This window comes from Oryctolagus cuniculus, chromosome 11 (genome assembly GCF_964237555.1).
Source record: "Oryctolagus cuniculus chromosome 11, mOryCun1.1, whole genome shotgun sequence".
NCBI classification, from domain to species: Eukaryota; Metazoa; Chordata; class Mammalia; order Lagomorpha; family Leporidae; genus Oryctolagus; species Oryctolagus cuniculus.
The window spans coordinates 110,389,223-110,414,849 of record NC_091442.1 but is presented as its reverse complement, the minus strand read 5'-3'; the positions used below and the strand labels follow the sequence as shown (position 1 = coordinate 110,414,849).

General features: G+C 47.0%; 1 protein-coding gene across 6 annotated transcripts; it reads right to left on the bottom strand.

Annotated features, from left to right (window-relative positions):
- Positions 1 to 1,206: 1,206 nt before the first annotated feature.
- Positions 1,207 to 25,627, bottom strand: FBXO7 (F-box protein 7). Of its 6 annotated transcripts, none has more exons than XM_008257063.4 (9): positions 25,258 to 25,627; positions 21,925 to 22,219; positions 16,253 to 16,480; positions 14,296 to 14,437; positions 11,427 to 11,510; positions 7,066 to 7,161; positions 5,191 to 5,367; positions 2,816 to 2,853; positions 1,207 to 1,882 (listed from the first exon to the last, which is right to left on the bottom strand). In XM_008257063.4, the coding sequence occupies exons 1-9, from the start codon at positions 25,377 to 25,379 to the stop codon at positions 1,493 to 1,495; spliced, it is 1,572 nt and encodes a 523-aa protein (XP_008255285.3). In that variant the 5' UTR covers positions 25,380 to 25,627; the 3' UTR covers positions 1,207 to 1,492.

The following is a 25,627-nucleotide window of genomic DNA, read 5'->3' as shown; positions in this document are numbered from 1 at the left end:
GCACCGGCCCTGAGTGTACTATGTCTTTAAAGCAAAATATTCTCCGACTCAGACAGTTATCTTTGAAGAACAAGTACCTGAGCAGCACTCAAAGTAAAAATTGTTGTTAGAGAATATCTTCTAGTTAGATTACAGATTAGGCACCAAGTGTTCATGACGCGAGAGGGAAAAAATCCTAACCAGCTCGCCCCAGCAGGAGTCAAAACCCCGGATGCTTGTCAAACATGCTGCTTCAGAGGTCTGGAGTTCTGCTGAGGAAGCCAAGAACTCAAGAGGGATGGGGTGGTGGCAAAGCACTCACCCTGAGTCGAGTTCAACCGAATCAGCTCTGCTTTTATTCATTTTATAAATACTTCATTGGAAGATAAGAATGCCATAAAAAGAAACAAAAATAAAACCCAGGGGTAGGCATTTGGCCCAGTGGTTAAGGTGCCACTTGGGATACCCACATCTCACACCTGAATCAAGTCCTGGCTCTGCTCCTGACTCCGCCTTCCTGCTAATATGCACCCTGGGCGGCAGCAGTGATGGCACAAATAACTGCGTTCCTGCCACTCACATGGGAGACTTGGATTAGATTCCTGGATCCTGGCTTCCCCCGGCCCAGCCACAATCATTGCAGGCATTTGGGACAACAACCAGTAGATGGGAATGAGTGTTCTCCCTTTCTCTCCTCTCTCTCTCTCTCCCCACCTCTCCCCCTCCCTCTCTCTCTCCGTTGCCAATAAACAAAAAAAAAATTTTTTTTGACAGGCATAGTTAGACAGTGAGAGAGAGAGACAGAGACAGAAAGGTCTTCCTTCCGTTGGTTCACCCCCCAAATGGCCACTACAGCCGGCACGCTGTGCCAATCTGAAGCCAGGAGCCAGGTGCTTCCTCCTGGTCTCCCATGGGGTGCAGGGCCCAAGCACTTGGGCCATCCTTCACTGCCCTTCTGGGCCATAGCAGAGAGCTGGACTGGAAGAGGAGCAACCGGGACAGAATCCAGTGCCCCAACCGGGACTAGAACCCAGGGTGCTGGCACCGCAGACGGAGGATTAGCCTAGTGAGCCGCGGCGCCGGCCAATAAACAAAAATTTTAAACAGTAAAACCCAGGACATCCCTGTAATAATAATCTACCTACACCCAGTAGGTGGTCTGATCATTTGAAATGTTCAAGTAGCAGCGTGAATCAAATTTTTCTGTAATAAAAGTCAAAGCTGTTGTGCAGTTTACATTTCTTTTTAATCCGGTGCACGACATCATCCATATACAACCTCAGTCTACTGGAGAATCCAGAGCAGGGAACTCAGGAGCCAACTATCCCCAAGGTCAACCCTGCTGCAGAATAAGTCGCGGGCCACGCCATGTCTGGAGCTAGAAACGCATCTACTGAGAGGTTTCTGGGAGTGCAAACACTACCACTAGACATCAGCACCCCAAGGAGATGACGCCTGTCGTTCTAACAAGCCAAAACACCAATCGGGCTCCACATGTGAGATTATAAAGCAATCACATGAATGGCAGACGGCTGTCAGTGGACCGACCCCTGCCGGGTCTGAAGGGAAATCTGTCACTGGGGCCACCTCGCCCTGGTAAGATGGGGTTGGGTCCCGGAAGTGGGCCAACTGGATCAAATCGCGGTCTGAGTGGAGGGAACTGGCCAGGTGTCTCCCCAGGCCCAGGGATGAGTGAATTGATGGGATCTCCAACGTAGGGAAGTGTTGGTCTTTGGTCGTATGCACCACCGATGATCCCCGGAGGAAGAAGGGAGCCGGCAGGAAAGGGTCTGGGGTGCAAGGGGTTGGGGTAGAACGGGATGGGGTGGGGGGATGACGGCAGGAACATCACGTACCGCCCTCTCTGGGCTTCTTTCCTTTGAATGTGCTTCTTCCTGTACAGCTGCAGGGGAAAGAACAAGACCTGGGAGGTGAGTCAGAGGCTTCCAAAGGTCCGAATGTGCTCTAACAGGACTCACCCACCGATGCCTCTCCCTTCTCTCCGCTCTAGCACTGCACAGAAGGGAACTGTGGCCAATTTCTAGCAGCAGCTCCAAGTGCAGGGCCAAGTAAACTGTTCTGTAACCGCGTTGCACGTGAGCAACTGTGCTAATCTGAAGTAACAAAAGACCCCAGAGAGGAGCACCGCATGCCGTGGGCTTTCACAGCCGTCATCCCGAGCTCCCAAACGGATACGCTGGTGTACATCAGCCTCTTTTCAAAGTGAAAAATGTAAACATTCACTGAAAATATCGGATCATAAAATACAGAGCTCAGCTAGGGAAGGCGGGGCAGCACTGAAATTCTTTTTTTCACTCGAAGTATTGTTCTACTATATCTCAGTTTAAAATAAAACTCAATTCCTGTTTTAGACAATGGGACAAATTCTTAAAAAATAGCACAAAAAAAGTACAGTCTGATTTGTATTACTTCATTGAATTTTACTCTTCTCTAGCCTTTCAGTTAGTGAACTGGTATCTTTTACAGCAGTCATCTGTAAATAAAACAATTTCTTCCTTCGTGTGCTATGTGACCTGGTCAAATCGCTGAAAACAACTCCAGCACAAAGACAACACACTCCGATATTTTTTACAACAAGAGAAGAACAAGAAAGAACACTTCATATTGAAGAGAAACAATCATTAGTTGCTCCTGTGTGATTAATTATAAGAAAATAAAGACTAAATCTAAAGTCGAAACTACTTTCATTTAACACTAAATCTAATGAAAGAATATTTCACTACATCATAACAAAAGTAAAAAATTTGTCTTTAATATACCAATTCACCAGTTATTTCTGCTATGAACTTTAGCCATAAAATTTACAAATACTTACTTCTTTCCAATCTGTATCTCGTATTCTGACAGTACCATCTTCAAAAAAAAAAAAAACAAAACAAAAAAAATAAGGATTAACAAACATTTCATTCATCCAGCATTAACCCAATGAGGTTGGAAACTTACTCATTAACCACAAAAAGGAGCATGCATTGTTTGTATAACACACACTGTATCATCTGTACTTTCTTGAATCTAATTCAAACCTTCTCTGGATGGTCCAGGGTGACCATTGCTATCCTGTGTTACACAGTAATCAATGTGGTGGTCCCTAAAGGATGAGAGCAGGATATACGGCTGCACTAACTGGTCCCTGATCCACCTTCATCTCATGCATGCATGTCAGCTGCTGCCTTTTTTTTAAAGATTTGTTATTTATTCATTTAAAAGGTAAAAGTACAGAAAGAGAAGGGGGGGAATGAGAGGCGGGGGGGAAGAGGGGAAGAGGGGAAGAGGGGGAGAGGGGGAAAGGGGGAGAGGGGGAGGGGGGAGGGGGGAGGGGGGGAGAGAGAGAGAGATCATCTTCCCTCTACTGGTTCACTCCTCAAATGGTCACAAAGGCAGGGGCTGGGCCAAGCTGAAGCCAGGAGCCAGGAGCCTCCTCTAGGTCTTCCATGTGGGTGCAGGGGCCCAAGCACCTGGGACATCCTCCACTGTATGCAGGGAGCTGGATCGGAAGTGGAGCAGATGGGACTCAAACCGGCACTCGTTTAGGATGCCGGCGCTGCAGGCGGAGGGTTAACCTACGCCACAGTGCCAGCCCCGTGTCAACTGCTTCTAAAATCATGTCTCAAATTACTCCAAACTGGGTGACAACCTCTGAGAGTCCGCGTCAGAGCACGGTCGTTACTGGAGGCCAAGTTGACCCAGGGCTTTCCTCCATATTTAGGTTACTTCCTGAAAGCCATGTACTGCATGCTTCAACTATCAGAAGTATGGCCAGCTCTAAGCATGTTTCAGTATAATTCTTCATTTGAAATGTGTGGAATGAGGAAAGAGGAACCCAATCAACATAAAGCCTAATGAAGAGTTTGGGCAAAAGATGGAGATGTCTTACCCACAAGTAACTACATCAGCAAGGGTAAGTTGGGACGCTACAAGCTCCTGCCCCGTAACATTCTATCCAGGGGAAAATTCACTACAAAATGCGAACACTCGTCTCACAAATGAGCTTGTGGACCTCAACCTGAAGTGAAATAGAGATGGACTGCTTTAAACCTCGATTCCTGAACGGAACCCAGGTGAAAAGGCACTTGCTCATTTTAGGCGGGTCTCTGTGGCAGCCTGCTTTCTCTGCCAGTCCTTCAGTGGGTGCCGGCCACTCTGGATCTCTCGCTCTCTTTACTTTTGTTTAATTATATTTTTTAATTTTTTGAGAAGACACTTGCTGCCAATTGTGACAAAATTAACATTTTAAACTCTGGATTCGGGACATAAGTAAAGTAGAATGAGGACCTCAGGAATCAAGGAGAAGAAAAAGGAACAAACCAGGTCGTTCACACATTTTAAAGTTTCAAAAGAAAAAAAAATTAATAATCCAAGTGACTCAACATGTTATTCTATTGTAAAAACAAAAAAGGAAAGGGACAATTGTTTGGTCCTTATAATTGTTAAGGTGGTATGCTACTATGATAGATGTATAGCATTACCAAACTTCAAAACTTTTTTGAGTAAACTACAAGTATTTTATACTACAACACAGTATACACCTAACAGAAACAGTAATTTACTTCTATTTTATAAATGTGGAGACTATTTATAAAATAAGCTGACTTCTCAGTTGTGGAGTTTTTTGTTTTGTTGTTTCCTTATAAAATGACCTATTAAGATGATTTCACGACCCACTCAAACAGTTCGAAAAACACTGATACGTAGGAAGACGATGGCAGCAGGAAAGAAAGCCCCACAGCCAAGCTTTTGCCCTCTGGTCTGGAAATCCTGGCGCCCAGGTTCTGCTGGCACCACTGCTGTAGGGGGCCCCAGGTCCCCACCAGATGAGCATACAGCAGCGAAGCTGCCCTAGCACCAGGCCACCAGGAAGCAAGACTGCTTTAACCCACAGACTGCTCTCACCAAGAAAATCCCGAGACTCAGGGTGGCATTCAGAGAAGGGACAAACCTACCTTTGCATTTTTCTATCCTGAAATCATCTACTTAGTCTAGTGAGCTATTTGTGTTGCAAAGAACCCAAGAATGAATGGGGCCTCCAGAGGTACATGGAGCTTAGAATCTCTGCCCTCTAAGCTATTCATTGTGATCATCTGCAAGTCTAAAAAGAGAAAAATGCCTACAACTGAAAACTTCTGGCAGATGAGTCATTAAAATCAGTCAGAAAAAGCCCGTTCCTTGCTAACTTGTCATGATGGACATCACCTCGGAAGTCCCGCAGATACAAACACCTCCACAGCAGTGGGTCATTTGAAGCAATGAAGAGATCGTGACAAACTGCGGACAAAGACAGGACGGAACGAACATCCAGAAGTCGGAAGATGCGCAGTTTCAGCTCCAGCGGGAGGACCACCAACCCAAACACGTCCGGCAGGTTCAGGGCTGGAGTGGGAAAGAGAGAAAATCAGGGATTCCTGAGTGAAGCAGCAGCTTCTCCTCACACAGTGAACAAAAGCGGTCACCTGTTCCTATCTAAAGAGGTGACAAATGAGACAGCGGTCCCAGCAGACAAGGACACTGAATGACAACAGTTTTGGCCCTCAGGCTGACAGACAACTCCACCCTTATTCCCCTTATGTTTTAGTAGAGACACAAACACGCTATAATACAGATCAAATAAACAACGATGACAACAGCTAAATACTAGCCAATGGCATTTTGTTTCAAATGATACTCAATGCAACAACATTTCTCTGTTCTACTACAGAAAATGGATAAATCCACTGGTTTTACAACTGGTTCCCAGAGCTGCCACATAGCTGAGCGCCTTCAGAAAAAACTCTAATTCAATTTCCTCATCTGTAAAATGGATCAAATAACATTACATACCACCTACCACACTGAGTTGTTGTGAAAACAAAAATATGTGCTAATACACTTAGTGATTAGAATAATGTTTGGCACAAGCAGTGCTATTTGCAAGCACTGTTATTTGATGTCAATCAGGTTGAAGAAAAGGGATATAAATAAATTCAGAAGCAAAACCAAAAAAAGAAAAAATGAATATGCTCCAAAGTCAAATAAAAATTCTTTTGGGGGTTGGCATTGTGGTACAGTGGGTTAAGCCAAAGCCTGCAACATCAGCGTCCCATACGAACACCAGTTCCAGTCCCAGCTGCTCCACTTCCCACTCAGCTCCCTGCTGTAGCACCTGGGAAAGCAGTCCTGGTCTCTCAAATAAATTAAAAAAAAAAAAAAAAAAAAAACTTAGACTCAATCTATAGTTTCAACATTATTTATGGGCCAGACTTGTGTACTAGACCATAAGAACACAAAATTAAATAACACATACTCCCTAGCTTAGGTTTGAACCTTAGGTTCAAAGAAATCATGTCAACAATTACGATACCCTGGGAAAAGCCTGTAACAAAGATACACACAAAAGGCTATGGAAATACATAAAGGAACATGTAAGGGATTGACGTTTAAGCTTAGTTTTTTTGTTGTTGTTGTTTTTTTGTTTTTTTTTTGTTTTTTTTTTTTTTGACAGGCAGAGTGGACAGTGAGAGAGAGAGACAGAGAGAAAGGTCTTCCTTTGCCCTTGGTTCACCCTCCAATGGCCGCTGTGGCCGGCACGCTGCGACCGGCGCATAGCACTGATCCGAAGCCAGGAGCCAGGTGCCTCTCCTGGTCTCCCGTGTGGGTGCAGGGCCCAAGCACTTGGGCCATCCTCCACTGCACTCCTGGGCCACAGCAGAGAGCTGGCCTGGAAGAGGGGCAACCGGGACAGAATCCAGTGCCCCGACCGGGACTAGAACCCGGTGTGCCGGCGCCGCAGGCGGAGGATTAGCCTAGTGAGCCGCGGCGCCGACCTTAAGCTTAGTTTTAAGAAGAGAATTTCACTAGGAGGAGAAAAGAAGAAAGTCAGGTATCACAGAGTCACCAAACACACAAGAGGACTTCAAAACGTTTGTGGAAAATGGAATTAAAAGGTGAGTTTATTTTGAAGCCAAAAAATTTGAAATCCGTGCATAAGTTTTTCATATTGTACATTTCCCACAAACTTTCTGAACGTCCCTGTACTAAGTACACTTATTGCTCTTTACCACCATTCAACCTATTAAAATTATCATCCCTTACCTTGCCGAGTAAAAGCCAGAAGAGGATACACCAGCTGGTCTTTGAAGAGGCGGGAGAGCTTCGGAAGATCTCTGTATATCTTGGCTGCATTTTCCCCTGGAATATTTTTAAATAAAACACAAAATCAAGCTGAGTAACTTGAAATGACATCTGTCTTCTATTTCAGCCAAACCAATTCACAAATAATTCCTACAGAGATAGATGTGAACCAAAGTCCCTAGCAGGGGAAGAGGTATGGCACACAACTGATGAAACTAAACCTCAGATGTGAAGCTAAAATTCCACAGGATGAAGTTAATAATAAAGTTATACAACTATATAACCTATACATCTCAGAGGCTACAGCTATAGAAAAAACTGTTGTGTGTGATTCATTCAGAAGACAAAACTGTACTGCATCTCTACCAATCTCTCGTGGCGCTGGGAGAGGGTGGGGAACCGCTTCTATGGCACTTCGATCCTAACATACGAGCATATTTTCTACATGGTTACCATGGATTAGCAACTAGGTCAAGCATTTTTCAAGCCTTCTCTCATATCAGCCATCCTGCCTTATAGAAAATTAAGATACTACAATTCCCATTTTAAAAACAGGACAAGGCACACAGAGCCTTCCGAGGCGCCACAGTGAGCAGCAGAGCCAGGTACAAAGCTGTCTGGCTCCACACTCATTCGGAGCCACCACGCTGCTACTCACAACGTCTCCTGCAGATCACCAGAACTGACAGAGGCAGGAATCCTTCAGAGAAACCGAATCTCACACCCACCACAGACCAGCTGAATCAGAGCGGGTATGTTTTAATATCTCAGGAGATTCATGTGGGGTTACAGCGATAAATCGCACTTTAGTTCTGCCGTTCACGGAGTCTGTAACCTTGGCAAATTAATTGCCCCACCCTGACCCTCACCTGTTTGCTCACCTGTTTAAAGGAGACATCACCACTACGCCAGGGAAGAGTTGTTAAATCTTAAGGCTCCATGTACAGTCCCTGGTACATCAGTAGTTAAGTTTATGCTTGCTCCAAGTAGTACACTCATTATAACTTGACAGATAAGAACAAGGAGATACAGGCAGCTAAATTCTAAATTTCTGGTATGTAAATTTGCAATCTTGAGTTGAAATATAATGTCAACACACCATTTTTTTAAAAAGAAGCCTTTGCTCATATGTGAAAACTGATATTCTCTATATTGGTCTTCTTCATCAATCTATTATGTAAGTATTTAATGAGAAACTTATAAATAAAGGATAAACAACAGTACCGAGTTAGTTACTAGGGTACATACACCACAAGCTACAGTAAAAATTCACTAAAATGACTTGCCAAAGGAGCAGCATATTCCTACCCAACATAAAAATTCATTAGAAATAATTAAAATACAGCCCACAAGTTCATCATATAACAATGTTAACTTACTTCCCTTTTGCTTGCTTCTTTCTTATTTAAGAGAAACCAGATAAAGACTAGGAATCTGAGCTCCATCCCTATAGAAGTTGTTTCTCCAAGGCTAGGCTAATCTGACCAATCTATTCAAATCCTCAGTTCCACCGCTGAGTAGCTCTGTGACCCCGAGGTAATTTAAACTCCTCTAGAACTGTTGGCAGAACTCTAATATTGACAAAAGGCCTCTACTGCTGTGGCGGGCATTGGCCTAGTGGTTAAGATGCCCTGTTGGGATGCCCACACTGGAGTACCTGGGTTCAAGTCCTGGCTCCACTCCTAGTTTGCACCTCGGGAGGTAATAGTTCAAGTGCTTAAGTCCCTGCTACCCACACGGGAGACTTGGATTGAATTCCTGGCTCTTGGCTCCTGGCTTCAGTGTGGCCCAGCCCTGACCCCTGTGTGCATTTGGGGCTTGAGCCAGCAGACAGTAACTCCTGCTATTTCTCTGAATCTCAAATAAATGTACTGACAAGCAAACAACAAAAAAACCCCACTTTTCTTCTGTAAATGGAAAGCATTTTCTATTCTGCACAGCAAGGTCCTCTCTAGTGTGGGATGAACACTGAGTGTTGTGGCCAAAGAACTTGAAGTTCGCTTGATCTAAAAATAAGACTATCTTTCCAGATTCATGAGTCAGAGGCAAAATCACCCCTAACAAAACAAAAACTCGTTCTTGGTGGGCAAAACATATCCTACTTTGGTGTGTGATCCTCCAAAGGGTCACAGTATTTCAATAAATACGCAGTATATTTCTGGCCTTAAAATTTCACGAGGAAGACCAATTAGGGGGGAAAAACTGCAAAGGCTCTTTAGGGGCGTGACAAAAACACCACTGAGAGACAGTGCTTTGCTGTGAGCCAGGGCCCCAAGAGGCTCCTGAAGCAAGTTCCCACACCAAAGCACAAGGTGCTCAACACATGACAGGTGTGTGTATACCTCAGTCCCCCAGCCGAGGACAGGCTCCCCTTGTGACCGAGGACAGGCTCCAGAACGCACGGCCTGGAGACGCGGTCAGGAAGGTGTGGAGGCAGTGCTCCATGGAGGTCACACCCTGCGCAGTCCTGGACGCCATCAGTGCCGAGAAGAAAGGGCAGCACTTCTGCCCAGTCTGTGACACCAAGGGCCACTTTGCGGCTCACCACACCACAGCACAGCAGGAGAGACAAAGGACCAGTGGTGCAATGGAAGGAAGACAACTGTGGGACAGAGGGAGCCCAACCCTGGTGACTCAGGGTGCTCGCACCACCGCGGGCCAGATCCTCTCACTGAGGAGAACGACACTGTCAGGGTAACCAGCTCTATCCAATCTGACCCAGGCGATGCACACAGAGTGGTCGGTGGGACCAGTCTCGGCTGCATGGTGTCATCGCCCACAGGGACAGCTATGCTGGCTCCTTCAATGTGACACATGTGAGGGATGCCGGTGGCAACGGTTTTGCCATGAAGCTCCCCAACATTTCTGTCTTTGGCAAAGGTAATAAACTTTGGATTTCCTTGCCCAGGGAAAGGAGCATCTGATTTGATATTGCTGAAAAGAGAGACAGCGGGCTGACAGCTGAACAGAGCAGGGACTAAGCCACAGCAGGGTAGACTTTTGTTGTTCACACAGACAACTCTAAAAAAGAAAAGAGTGAGAAACGTAGTCTAGTCTGATACTGAATATTCCACGTTCTGATTCTATGCCCAGAGACCATTATAAATGTATGCTCTGCTGTCTCCTTTAGCAGGTCTAGTATAAGTCAGCGTCTCAGGGTCTGATTTTCCCTGGGAACTAACAAATCCCTAGGCCTTCAAAGCAATGATCTAGATGCACGCAGCCGTCCCTAGAACACCCTGCAGTAAATGCCACTCCCCTCTCTGCAACAGCACTCCTGTCTGGCTGAAGAAGCCTCCTACATTTGCTGTAAGGAGTGAATGGAGAAACACACAAGGGCACATGTCCGGCACAAGGCCAACACACTCTGCCCTGTCTCTGCTCCTGCCACCACCTCTCTCCGCCTCTCACAATGTGAGTTGAGTCAGAAAACAGGAAAAACCTGTCTCTTTTGCATCTATTAATAATTTAATAAAATATAAGCAAAACCATACATGCTGGCCGGCGCTGCGGCTCAATAGGCTAATCCTCCGCCTGCGGCGCCGGCACACCGGGTTCTAGTTCCGGTCGGGGCACTGGATTCTGTCCCGGTTGCCCCTCTTCCAGGCCAGCTCTCTGCTGTGGCCCGGGAGTGCAGTGGAGGATGGCCCAAGTGCTTGGGCCCTGCACCCGCATGGGAGACCAGGAGAAGCACCTGGCTCCTGCCTTCGGATCAGCGCTATGCGCCAGCCGCAGCATGCCAGCCACGGCGGCCACTGGAGGGTGAACCAAGGGCAAAGGAAGACCTTTCTCTCTGTCTCTCTCTCTCACTGTCCACTCTGCCTGTCAAAAAAAAAAAAAAAAAAAAACCTACAATGCCAACTTTTGGTAATTCCAAATTGCATCAAATACCAGTCAAATTTTTATAGATTAAAACAAATATTCCTAGTGCAATAATCTTCAAGAGTGATGTTGCATTTAACTAGTTCCATAAAACACAGATCTTTTCCATATGGGCTGAATACAATGATATAAAGATCTCCACAAATTAATACAGAAACTATGAAGCAGGATTAGATTATGCTGAATTACATACTAGTGTTATTTCATAATGCAGTATAAATATAATTTGGCATGCTAAGACCCTAAGAAAGACAGGAAAGGAACAAACTCCTCAAATTACAATAGCATTAAAACCTCACATTCTGAAACAGACAACACTGTCTTGAATTTGCATGAATCTCATTTAGAAACTTTCAGTATTTTGAATGTTTTCTTTCAGGCTTACTTGTTAGTGAACCTCTCAAAGCTTCATTCTAAAAGTTAAATCAGGGTTACATTACCTGGTTCTCCTATGCAAACAAAAGATTCTGGCAGGAGCTGCAATCTTTTCACACTTTTAATCTCATTGTTGATTTTTAGAGTAGCTGAAAATAAGCAAAAGACAGAGGATAATCAAGGGCGTGGTCACCAGTTGCCCTCCTTTCTCAATTTGAGCATGCAATACCTCGTCCCCAGTACACCAAGGACCCATTATACAAAACAAACGGCTCTGGGCCTATAGCAAGCTCAAAATATAAACCTCCCATCACATGAAGAAGTCACTCTGAAACACCCCCCTTAAGGATTACAGCGGGGGCCGGCACTGGGGCGTAGTGGGTTAAGCCACCACCTGCAGTACCGGCATCCCAAACGGGTGCCGGTTTGAAATGCAGCTGCTCCACTTCTGAACCAGCTCCCTGCTAATGCACCCGGGAGAGCAGCAGAGGGTGGCCCAAGTGTATGGGCCCCTGCGCCCATGTGGGAGACCCAGATGAAGCTCCCAGCTCTGGCTTCAGCTTGGCCCAGTCCCAGCTATTATGGCCACTTGGGGAAAGAAACAGCAAATGAAAGATAGCTCTCTCTCTGTAATTAAAAACAATAAATAAAATTAAATAGACGGCACCACGGCTCACTAGGCTAATCCTCCACCTGTGGCACTGGCACTCCGGGTTCTAGTCCCGGTTGGGGCGCTGGTTCTGTCTGGGTTGTTCCTCTTCCAGTCCAGCTCTCTGCTGTGGCCCGGGAGTGCAGTGGAGGATGGCCCAAGTGCTTGGGCCCTGCACCCGCATGGGAGACCAGGAGGAAGCACCTGGCTCCTGGCTTCGCATCGGCGCGGCACGCAGGCCGTAGCAGCCATTTGGGGGGTGAACCAACGGAAGGAAGACTTTTTCTCTATTTCGCTCTCTCACTGTCTAACTCTGCCTGTCAAAAAAAAAATTAAATAAATAAAATAGAGAAAATGGCCCTTAGTTCCTTTCCTTTGGAGCCATATGTAGACAGGGCTTTCCCAAACATTAATCTGAGTTACGAGTTATTTTTTTTAAAAAAATGAATTACAGCAAGCACTTTTATATAAAATCTATAAGTACTAATAGTGGCAGCTTACTAATAACTGAAAGACATGCAACAAGGTTAACAGGAGGCAACCAAACACAATAAAATCATTATTTCTAATGAAGTCACTAAAAACTCCATTTATGTTTTATTCAACCCTTGGTCATGAGTCCTCCCTTGTTACTGAAGAGACCCTGGCTGACTTGCACAGCACCATTTCTCTCAATTCAATGGACCGATGTTCAGTCCAGGGCAGGGTTTAGTCCAGCAACTAAGGATGCCCACATCCCAGTCCTGGCTCCAGTTTCCTGCTAACACACGCCCTGGGAGGCAGCAGTGAAGGCTCAAGTAATGGGGTTCCTGCCACCTGGATTGAGTCAAGGCCCAGCCTCTGTCAGCACGTGGGGAAGGGGGCAACACATGAACTCTTTCTCGGTCTCTCTGCCTTTCAAATAAGAAAATAAATATTAAAGTAAAAAAAAAAAAAAAAGTTACCTACAGGTATAAAAAAGGTATTCTTCAGAGAATGTGTGTGTGACAGACCTGTTTCTCCCCTGTGAGCACAATGCCCCTAGAGCAGAACATGACAGAGGCTATGACACCAAGAGGGCCGGCTGTTTGGTACAGCAGTTAAGACACCAGTTGAGTCACCTGTATCCCACACAGGAATGTCTGAGCCGAGGTCCCAGCTTCACTCCCAATTCCAGCTTCCTACTCATACACAGCCGGGAGGCAACAGCTGATGGCTCAAGTGGCTGGGTCCCCGCCAGCTACCTGGGAGGCTGGACTGAGTTTCTAGTGCAGGCCTCAGCCTGACCCAGTCTTGCCTGTTGCAGGCATTTAGGGAGTGAATCAGATGTCAGATCTCTGTTTAATCTCTGTCTCCTTTGATTGATTTATTGTTTTTTATTTTATTAAAGATTTATTTATTTGTTTGAAAATCAGAGTTACACAGAGAGAGGAGAGGTAAACAGAGAAAGAGAGAGAGAGGTCTTCCATCCGATGGTTCACTCCCCAACTGGCTGCAACAGCCGGAGCTGCGCCGATCGGAAGCCAGGAGCCAGGAGCTTCTTCTGGGTCTCCCACGTGTTTGCTGGGGCCCAAGGACTTGGGCCATCCTGTACTGCTTTCCCAGGCCATAGCAGAGAGCTGGATCGCAAGTGGAGCAGCCAGATCTTCAACCAATGTCCATATAGGATGCCGGCACTTCAGGCCAGGGCGCTAACCCGCTGCACCACAACGCCAGCCCCATATCTTTTTTAATTTGAAAGGCAGAGTGACAGAGAGGGAAAGACAAAGACACGGAGAGACAGAAAGAGATCTTCCACCAGCTGGTTTACTTCACAAATGGCCACAATCACCAGGACTAGGCAAAGCCAAAGCCAGGAGCCAGGAACACCATCCTTGTCTCCCACGTTGGGTGGCAGGGCCCAAGTAGTAGGGCCATCTTCCACGGCCTTCCCAGGTACATTATCAGGAAGCTGAATCAGAGGTGGAGGAGCAAGGACTCCAACTGGCACTCTGCTATGGGATGCCTGCATCACGAAACAGGCTTAACCCACTGTGCCACAAAGCTAGTCCCCGTAAAAAGCTTTTTATAAAAAGACATCGAATAGCAGGGCTATCCCAAGAATGAAGGCTACTGGCCTCAACATAACCTCATTTTCTAAAATCCTCCAAGATACACACTAGCAGGGATTGTGTCAGTGGCCTAGGAATTAGATAAAATTGAGAAAGATCACAACTATATCATGATAGCTAATCAGTGAAGTATAAAACACTTGGAAAGAGAACAGTATTCATAAACCAACAGCCAGGACCACGCCGCCCTAGTACCGTTCACGACAACGAGGTTTCCCAGAGGCACGCAGGTGAGCGCAGCAGAGCCTCCCTCACAGAGGGGATGCGTGTACCGCAACTTGTACACACCACTCGCCTTCCACTGCTCCGGCATGGACAGGGCTTTGGCTTCGGTCCCCTGAGGATGACATGAAAGCAAAACACAGGGTGAAGAAAGCTAATACTCTCAAAAAGGTTAAAAATCCAGAAGCCACCTAACTTGTTTAGAAATAAGCACTCCGTATGGTCCCCTTAATAAAGGGCACCAAATAATTAATACTGCGATTTATGGAGAATAATATATTGTAATATTTGGCTATCAAAGTTTTGTTCCAAATAGATAAAATATTGTCATAGAAATAGGGATTGATGGGTCAGTGCTGTGGTGCAGAGGGTTAAGCCGCCATCTGCAGCACCAACATCCCATATGGACACCAGTTTGAGACCCAGCTGCTCCAATTCTGATTCAGATCCCTGCTAATGGGCCCAGAAAAGCAGCAGAAAATGGCCCAAGTGCTTGGGCCCCTACCACGACATGGGAGACCTGGAGGTCCTGGCTCCTGACTTCAGCCTGGCCCACTCTGGCCACTGAGGCCATTTGAGGAGTGACTCAGCAGATAGAAGATCTCTATCTACTTATCTCTTCCTCTCTAAATAAATCAATCTTAAGAAAAAGAGTGATTTTTTTTCTTAAAGATCTACTTGTCAGCCTAGCAAAGCCACATGATTATTCAAAACTCCAGCTCGACTATCACTTTCTTTGTAACCTTTTTCAAAAGAAAGCTGTCATTCCCTTTCATCCCCTTACATTGTTTATATTATTATGGCTATATACTTCTATTATGTTATTTAGACATTGTAATAATCCTTTTGTCTCTCTCTAGCTTATGGACTCCTTAAGGACAAGGAGTGTGCCAATAGCGTCACCCATCACTGAATGAGGGCATACGTTCTGAGAACAAGGTTGTTAGGCAATTTCACCACGGTGCAAACGTCCTAAGAGTGTACTTACAGAAACTAAGACGGCGGCAATGTCACAAAGCAGTATAATGTTGTGGGACCACCATCGTATAAGTGGTCCACCACTGACCTAAGTATCCTTATGTGGTGCGTGACTGTATTTCCATACCCTAACTCCTGGCTCGGCACACAGCGTGCTGCAGGGGTGCAGTGATCCTGAGCGACTACATCTCTGTAACTTGTAACACAGGCCACAGACCAGCAGCATGGGATGGGAAGGAGGACACGGAAGCTCCAGCTCCTTCCTAGTCACCCAATCAGAATCTGCATTTCACTAAGAGCTCTCGACTTTCCTACGTGCTTTGAGAAGCTCCACTCTCAGCATTCTCCCCTGAAGCGCTGGCATCCTGTGTATACCTGCATCTCCCAGACAACCAATGCGGTTATATGCTAGTCTATTGCTGCCACTCCCAGACTATGGGCAGGCGGACAGCAGGGACCGTTCACATAGCCACGCAAGCTGCAAGCAGGGACAAAGCACTGTACCTGACACTGGTGGACACTTAGGAAACAGAAGATGGAGTACAAGACGATAAGCAGCGGCAGTGTAAGTGCTCTGTCCCTCTTCCTGAGTCTTATGAAGTTACTGGCATTCCAGAGACATCAACATGAAAAACAACTAGAGTCATGCCCACTTCATCCCCGTTAGCCACACTGTACATTCCTGCCATCACATATCATCTTGTGCCTGGTTTGGTTTTGCGTTTTAACCACAGCTGCCATCACCTCTGTAACATGAACTTAACACTGACCAAGGAAGTGGAGGAGAAACCAGGATGAGAGGGATCAGTCCCGAGTGCCTACTGGAGCTCATCACTGCGTTCAGCACCTTATGTTCAACTTCCAACCACACTTAGGAAATTAGCCTAGAACACCCTAGTGGTCCTTACTGATAGGCCGCGGCAGGACGTCCCTCCTCGTCTGGCGTCCTTACCTGAGGTATGTACCCTGACTCCAGCATGAGAAGATGCAGCAACACGATCAAGGCATCGTTGGCGTTCGAGCAGTCAGCCGACTGATGCAGGGCCTCCAGCGAGTGTGGCACCTGCCCCTCCACGGCTTCGCTGCACAGCATCGGCTCTGAGGGACAGAAGCCCGTGCCCTCTTCCATATCTGCAACATCCGGAATTGACTCAGCTTCCACATTCTGACTAGGCCCTGCCTGGAAAGGATAACAAACACAGGAACTCATTAAGAAGCCGTGTTTTCACAGGGTGCATTTATTTTCTAAAGTGTGCTGGGATTTGTGAGAGCAGGAGTGGGCATTTGGCACAGGAGGTTGAGACACCACGTGGGACACCTGCATCTCATGCGGGAGAGCCTGCGTTTGCTCCTGGTTCCAGTCACGATTCCAGCTTCCTGCTCATGCACACCTGGGGAGGCAGCAGGTGAGGACGGTCAAGTACTTAGGTGCCGGCCACATGTGGAAGACCTTAAGTCCTGGCTCCCGGCTTCAGGCTAGCCCAACCATGGCAACTGTGGAAATCTGGGGAAAGTGAGCTAGCAGATGGAAAGAATCTCTCTCTGCCTTTCAAATAACTGAAATACAAATTCTTTTTTAAAAGTCAAAGCTCATCACTGGATTCAAAAATAGGAGACACTTCAGGTGATCCCTCATGAGTGAATGAGCCTGCCACCCACTCCTCCACCCTCCACCCCTTATCTCACCAATGGTACCTAACGCGCCCAAACCCTGGAAGTCATCCTTGACTCTTCCTTCTACCTTACTAAACCTCACCCCAGATATGATCAGTCTTCATAGTTCCACTGGAACTAACTTCTCAATGTCTCTAAAATCTGCCCAGTCCTAGTCCATATCATTTCTCTTCTGACCTCCAGTAATAGCATCCCCTGCAACAACTCAAGACTCTAGTTTCAGGTCTTCTAAGACATTCCTCCCACTGCTGCCAGGGGTTTCTTGACAATGAAGAATCTAACCGTGTCCTCTGTGGGCCTAAAACTTATCAGAATCTCCTCAGGGCCGGCATTATGGCACAGGGGGTAAAGCCACCACCTGTGACACTGGCATCCCATGTGGGCAGCAGTTCCAGTCCCAGCTGCTCAACTTCTGATCCAGCTCCCTGCTAATGGCCAGGGAAAAGAAGCAGAAGATGGCCCAAGATTTTGGGCCTCTGCCACCCACATGGGAGACCCGGATGAAGCGTCTGGCTCCTTTTAGCCAACTGGAGAATGAATTAGCAGAAGGAAGATCTGTCTCTCCCTAACTCTTACAAATAAATAAATAAATCTTAAAAAAAATTAAAAACTCATCAGTATCTCCTCAACATGGACAATTCCCCTCAAGTGTGCCTTAGCTCTTAGGAAAAAAGTTGGTCCACAATCACCAGGTGTGGAAAATGCTAAATGCTCAGCCACCTAACCCCACCCTCCAAAACGCACCGTTTTGAGGAGCCTAACAACAATGTGTACCTAACACTTAACTAAGAAACGTTTCCTCAAGCCCTGTAGCACGTACTTACCATCTCATTAAGCAACTGTTTTCACAGGACAGACTGAGGAAGGCCTACAGATGAAATCCCAACTCTTACACTCCTTAGCACAACAGGCCCTTCATCAACTGGTCCTTGACTTTTTTTTTTTAATCAGAGTTACACAGAGAGAGGAGAGGCGGAGAGGAGAGGCGAGGAGAGGAGAGGAGAGGAGAGGAGAGAGAGAATCTTCCATCTGCTGGTTCACTCCCCAAATGGCTGCAACGGCCAGAGCTGCGCCAATCCAAAGCCAGGAGCCAGGAGCTTCTTCCGGGTCTCCCACGCAGGTGCAGGGACCCAAGAACTTCTACTGCTTTCCCAGGCCATAGCAGAGAGCTGGATTGGAAGCAGCTGGGACCCGAACCATATGGGATGCCAGCACTGCAAGCAGTGGCTTTACCCGCTATGCCACAGCGCCTGCCTGGCCCGACTCTAACAGCACACGTTCTGCCAGTACCTTCCTGCCCACTTTGGTATTCCCCATCTCTCAACAGAGGGAACAGAGGCTGCCTTGCAAAGGCCTTCATCATCGTCCCTCACCACACTGCACACGATTCTCTGATTATCCATCTGTATCCCTCCATGGCTGCAAGCCGACTATGGAGGAGCAGACCACAGAAATGTCCCCCATGTCTGTAACCTCGTACAGCACCCAGCACACAGCAGGTATTACAATAAAAGCCTGCTGAGCAACTGCCGAAGGACAGCATCTCACAACTTTACAGTGTTGTTTTCAAAGTGTTTTCTCCTTTGCACCTTTCCATGATCCTTTTTATAAAACAGGCAGGGCAGAGGATATCACTTTTTTTTTTTTTTTTTTCCTGACAGGCAGTGTGGACAGTGAGAGAGAAACAGAGAGAATGGTCTTCCTTTTGCCGTTGGTTCACGCTCCAGTGGCTGCTCCGGCCGGCGCACTGCGCTGATCCGAAGGCAGGAGCCAGGTGCTTCTCCTGGTCTCCCATGCAGGTGCAGGGCCCAAGCACTTGGGCCATCCTCCACTGCACTCCCGGGCCACAGCAGAGAGCTGGCCTGGAAGAGGAGCAACCAGGACAGAATCCAGCACCCTGATCGGGACTAGAACCTGGGGTGCCGGTGCCGCAGGCGGAGGATTAGCCTAGTGTGCTGGCGCCGCAAGGTGGAGGATTAGCCTAGTGAGCCGTGGCGCCGGCCGATATCACCTTTTTATAGATGCTATAAACATGATCCAGAACGATTAAATAATACAGTGAAGGTTAGCAGCTAATAAAGATCTGAAATGGACCCAGACCCCCAGACTTACAGTTCAGAGCTTGTAGACACAATACACAGCTTCAGCGAAACCAAGTCAGCTACGTTAGCTTTGCTCGGCAAGCTTGTTTCCTAGGCAAGAGCCCCACTCTTAAGGCAAAGCACATGTTTCTCCTTTTACATCTGTATTCCCGCTAAAGAAAGGGCAGAGGAAATTAAAACTATACAGTGTGAGTGAAAGGGTGGAGTGAGAGGTGAGAGCTGTTCTCACATTTGTGGGAAAATAGAAACAGGGTCACCCTAAGCTGATAATCACACAGGAGGAAGAGCGCAAGGCCCCGGCAGACTTGTCCAAACGGCCTCCCACGCCGCGAGAAGCGGCCCACGCCCTGAGCCGCGCTGATAACGGTTATCTTCTTCACACGTGCTGGGTGCTGGGCACCACCTCTCAGAGCAGATCACTTTGCCACGGCCACTGGCAAGGGACTGAAATGGGTGACTAACACGTACCTAAGAGATCTCTGACACCTCCACCTCTGTTCCTCATTAAAGACTCAACACACACTAGATGAGTTCTCAAAGACAGTGAAATCAGAAAATCAATTTCTTGTTTGATTACAAGGGTGAAATGTATCTCCTATGGTTTTAAACTTTCCCCATCTATTTCCTTTTCTATGGCTCCATTCCACACTGAAGCAGATCATACTGTATCAAGTACTCACGGGGTTATTTAGGCTTGGTTACCATGCTGAGTTTTTCCAGTCACAACCCTTGGAATACCACACAATGGTTTTAGTACTGAAATTATTAACTTGAGGCAACACTAACTTCTCAACATTCTCCTACGCTATGAAAAGCTTCACCTTGTTTAATGTACACAGAGAATAAGCCCTTCTACTAAAGTTATCCCTTGCTCAGCAAAAAAAAAAAAAAACCTTGGAAGTGCAATTTTAAAATGTATCTAAATATTCTTACTTATTCTCTAAATTATCTCTATGAGGCAGAAACACAGAGATCCAATAGTTTCTAAAATAAATTAAAATCCATTTATTCAGACATAAGTGATTTTCCACAATTTACCAATCTGTTAAAAAGTGTTGTTTTAGTATCTATCTAAACTTAATGCCATGAGAGGTACCATGAATGCTTTGGCTGAGATGGCAAGTACACACACAAGGGGCCAGCGCTCTGGCGTAGTGGTAAAGCCTCCCATGTGGGTGCTAGTTCAGGTCCCAGCTGCTCCACTTCTGATCCAGCTCTCTGCCATGGCCTGGGAAAGCAGTGGAAGATGGCCCAAGGCCTCCCACGCTCACGGGAGATCCAGAAGAGGCTCCTGGCTTCAGATCAGCCCAGCTCTGGCCGTTGCAGCCATCTGGGGAGTGAACCGCGGAAGGGAAGACTTCGCTCTCTGCCTCTGCCTCTCTGTAACTCTTTCACATAAATAAATCCTTGTTTTTTAAAAAAAGTATACACACAAAACAATTAACAAAAAGGCATGTGTTTGTATTTTCAAAAGTAAAAAAAGTAATCATTTGTACCATAAAATAAATTTTTAAATTTTTAAATGGGATAATATAGAGGTGTTGATAAAACAAGATAAACAATCCAAAGAAATCAAATCAAACGTTGGGTTACAGCAGGCACAGGCCTGGGGAGATGGGCAGACATACAGACCGAGAGGCAGGACAGGCAGGGGGCCTCAGTGTGGGTGAACAACGAGAGCTAAGGTGCAGAAGGGGTCACTGCCGTGTGCGCCTGGGCCCCGGAGCCTGTGATGTGCTGGCTGGTGGGTGGAGATGATGAAGCAGTCTGGTCTGGCAGGAGACAGGCGTTTACAGGAGGGAGAACAAAAACCAGCCCTGGAAAGGGGAGGGGGAGGCAGCTTTCCAGAAAGCCTCGAAAACTAGGAACAGGAAGACAGACAACATTTTCCTCTTTAAGACAGACGGAGGCCCCGGCGCTGTGGCGGCGCTGTGGCACAGCGGGTAAAGCCGCTGCCGCAGTCCCAGCTGCTCCGCTTCCGATCCAGCTCTCTGCTATGGCCTGCAAAAGCAGTAGAAGATGGCCCAAGTCCTTGGGCCCCTGCACCGGCGTGTGAGACCGGAAAGAAGCTCCGGCTGTTGCGGTCATCTGGGAGTGAACCAGCGATGGAAGATGTCTCTCTCTCTCTCTGTTTCTCTCTCTCTAACTCTGCCTTGCAAATAAATAAATAAATCTTAAAAAAAAATACAGATGGAACTTGATTTTTTTTTCAGCTCAAAAATTATGGTCTATTTACTAGACAGTTACTACAGAGCAAAGAAACAAGAAAATGAAGAACATAGGAAAATGGCAAAACTTGAAAGCAGATTGAAGAAGACATTGGAAGCCTAACATGAAAAAGAAAAACTGACGCAGCTGGTTAACGGGCTGGCGATCAGGAGTCAAAAACCACAGGAAAACAGCTGTGCCACCGACGGGCAGAGAAGGATGGGATGTGCACAGCCTTCCGAGTTCGTGTTAGACATCTCAAGACTAACTTAACAGTTTAAGCACTCCGGGTGCACGTGTCCTCAAGCCTTGTGGAAATCACTGGACTAGAACAGCTTTGTGGGGTAGCTTCCCAAGAAGCCAAGCTGGGGATCAGGAGCACAGAGACAGCCGCCAAAGCCAATGGGTACTGTAGCCAAAACAGTGAGTGAACAAAACATCAAGGTACAAACTAGACACTCTGGAATAACAGCCCCATACTGCTTCAGACCTTTAGCAGTTTTTTAAAAAAATAACGTTCTCTGAGAATGTAACCTGCAGTCGCCTGGTAGTAACTATCCTGAATGATCAGGAGTTCAACGGAGGAGTTCAATGTGAGTTATCAACTACTCCACTTCACACGTGGGCCCTTCATACCTACCATGCTGTCATCATGCCAGACGTCAGACTGAGCTGCCTGTTCTTGGAATGAATCGCGCAGTTGTTCATCGGGCTGGCTGGCCTGACTGGAGCTGGCGGCCAAAGAGGGGTGGTCATTATTCTGGACTGAGGAATTCTCTGAATCTGTGGATGAAGGCAAGTTAGCTGCTGGAATGGCATCTTCAAGAATCAAACATATCAAGTCCCCAGAAACAATCCCATATGAAGCCAAGGTCTCTTCATCTCCAGTGAGGGCATCCTTGTTGTTCAATGAAACTGCAAATCGGGTATCAGAACTGCCAAGAGAGATGAATAAGGACAGTAAGAGTGATCTATTACCATTGCCCTCAATAATACATCTGAAACACACATAAGTACATGGCATGATGCTAGAGGAACTAACCAATGAAAAAGGGGGGCGGGGAGGGAAGGAGCGAGAGAGACCAAAGTTCTCATACAATTATCTAAATGTATTTGTTCTTGTCTTCAAATGCCTAGTTGATAGATTTCTAACAGTTGAATTCTAGCCTAGGGGATAGACACAGTACTTTCCTAGCATTAATCCATGTTTTCATCAAATCTAGGACACATGTTTTTTATATATTTTGACACCTTTCAAACCAGGATGGCTCAGTTAAACATTATCAGTTTAATTGACAGCATTTTCCCTTCGTGTTACATCAAACAGTGTGGGTCTTACACTAGATAGCAAATGAGATTCGATGAAATACCACTTTTCAAATATAAAGTAGATCACATCATTCCTCCAATTAAAATGTTCCACTGGCTCCGCCTGAACTTGGAATAATCCTTAACCTGGCCTCCGAAGCTGACACTGGGCCCCTTCCCACTTCCAGCAAAGCTGGCGACATCCTCCCTCACACACTGCACGGTAGTCATGGGAGCTTTCCATCCCCCCACTCGGAAAATCTCACTGCAGCCTTTGGGCCGCTGTAGCTGCTCTTCCAGGTCAGTTCCAGTGTCACCGCCTCAGAGATGCCCCCAGCACTCTCTAATCCATCCCCATGCTTAATTTTATTGTAACACCATTTGAAAACAGTTATTTAATTGTTTATTACCTGTCTCCCACACCCCTACCACTAGAACTTAAGATGCATAAGATCAGAGATCTTGTCCGTCTAGTTTCAAATAGTATCTCCAGCAGTTGGCAAATAATATATTTGTACAATAAATACCAACCTCCCAACATTAGTTGGGAAGACAAAGATGAGAGTGAATGCCTAACTCAATGACAGCTTGCCTACATAGGTCCCAAAATACTGAACCTACATCCTAAAAGAATATTCGCAATCACAAAAAGTGGAGATAGCTGAGTACAAATTCATCCCAGCCCCCGCTGTTGAAGACTGCAGTACAAGTTCACCTTCCTAGGGATGGATGATCAGTTACATGCCTTTTACAGGGAAGACAGCACAAACCCAGAGACTCAGTGCCACCCAAGTTAAGAACACAAGCCTGAAGCAATGAACTGCCGGCCTTTCTGCACTGGATTCCTGGGGCTGTGCCGAATACCATCCTTTGTCATCACACAGTGGTGAGGAATAGTTACCGACCCAGCGCAACACGTTTTAGGAGACACTGACACTCAGCAAGGCTAATCTGGATAAATCCTGAGAGGTTAACAAAACACAAAGTCCTCTGAAAACCATGTTCCCTTCACTATTTCCTACAATGCTGCATTTTGAGAAGTGTTGGAACCAACTCATCTGTCTTTCTTTCACACAGAAATACATTTTTTTCTTGCCAAATAAAGTGTCTTTGGTAGAGAATTCCTGCTTATAAGAAAAAGATGTCACTCTGCTTCTTTTTCCAAAATGCTTTAATAAACCAAACATTGAAAATCTGCCATCTGCCCATAAAACCACCACCCTGGTTCTGGCAGAAAAGGAAAAAGATACCGCAAATGAACTAGGTGTTTAGAGAGCATTTGTCACAGCAACAGCTTGTTTTTCTAAACAGGACCTAGTCTGCTGCACATGCAAATATCTATTTCTAGAAAAGGTAATGAATGCCTGCTTAATAAAAATGTCAGCTTCACATGCCTCTACAGAAAACGTGCATTATGAAGAAACAAAAGTGTGGATTTCAAAAATATTGTTGTACCAAAGTGAACTTACATTTCAGTGCCATTTTCTCAGAAATTCTGAAACACCCTCTTACTTCTAGAGTAACATGTAGTTTCTTGAAGGTTTCATTTTCTGAAATTGGGGCGGGGGCGGGTAACTTCACCAGAAAAATGAAATTCTAGCAACGCCAGGCTTTTCAAAAATGTTTTATAGCAATCCTTGATGCAATTGCTTAGTAAAGACACTTTACAAATAAGAATGTCCCATTGTAATCCATTAACTGTACTTTGAAAATTTATATTTACTAAATAAAAAAGAAAAAAAACATAATGTCATAGGGACACATTTTAAAACTACCTGTTTATTATAAAATGAACGTACAGAAAAAAATGAGCTTACTTTCAAAGCTGAAACTTAAAACTCGTTCCACTTAACCAGTCTGAACTGCAAAAAACAAACCCGAAAGAGAAACCAACTTGGGCTCTTGGGCAAACAATCATATTGGGTTTCACATCCTTTCAGACCGGTGCTCATTTAAAAACAATAATGAGATGCACGTGTGCGCACGCACACAACGGAAACCCCATCAAAGAAGTTAATTCGGCAAGTTTTGTTTTGAGCCAACCCAGCTCGCCAGCTGAGAACAGTGTCGCCCGGCCATGGTCCCTAGGACCCCAGAGCGGTGGTTCCCGGAACGCGGCTTCCCCTGCAGCCCCGTCAACCAGCAACGGAGCTGGAGCCTTTCTCAGCTTCATCGCCTCCAAACTGCGGGCTGCCCAGGGTCACGGCGAAGGCCAACGTTGGCAAAAATCAATAAACAGCAAATAAAAAGCAGCCAGGAAAGTCGGGAGAGCCGCGAATCTGCGCGCCCCGTCCGCGCAGCCGGAGGGGCGCAGACTCTGCCCTCCCAGCGCGTTCCCGGAGGCGACCCCCGAACCCCGGCCCGGCCGAGCCCCCCGCTCCTCACTTCCGACGGGAACCCGCACCGGCCGTGCACACCCCCGGTTTCGTTTCCAAGGCTGAGGGCTCGGTTTCGCTCCCCGCGAGGCCGCGAGCGCTCACTCACCCGGGAGGGCCCCGGGGGGCTGCGCCATGTCCTCCAGGAGCCGCGACCCCGGCCAGCAGAGCCCAGCGCGCCCCGCGCGTCACAGTGCCCGCGCCCCGGGGGCAGGCGACACCCCGAGTGTCCCGGCTCCGCCCGGCCACGCCCGCGCCGCGGGCCACTCCCGCCGCGGCCCCGCGCGTACCTGTACCCCCAGGTGGGCAGCAGGGCCTGGCTCAGGTGCGCGCGCAGCTGCCCCAGCGTCGGCTCCGCATCGGGCACCTCCACCGGCCAGGTTCGCTTCTGAACCCGCACCCGCAGCTTCATGGCGGCGGGGACCCGGACGGTGGAAATAAATGGGAGACGACCCTCCCTGGAGCGGCGACTACGTGGCTGTGCGGGTGTTCAGATGTAACCGGGTCAAGGTCCCCCGCCGCGGCCTCTCGACCCCGAACGCTCCGCCCCCTCTATCGAGGGCGCCCCCTGGAGCCCACCCGGCGAGCGGGCAGCTGGCAGCCTACGCGACCCCGGCCGTACGGAAGTCTTCCTATCGATGACTCGGCGCGCAACGGCAC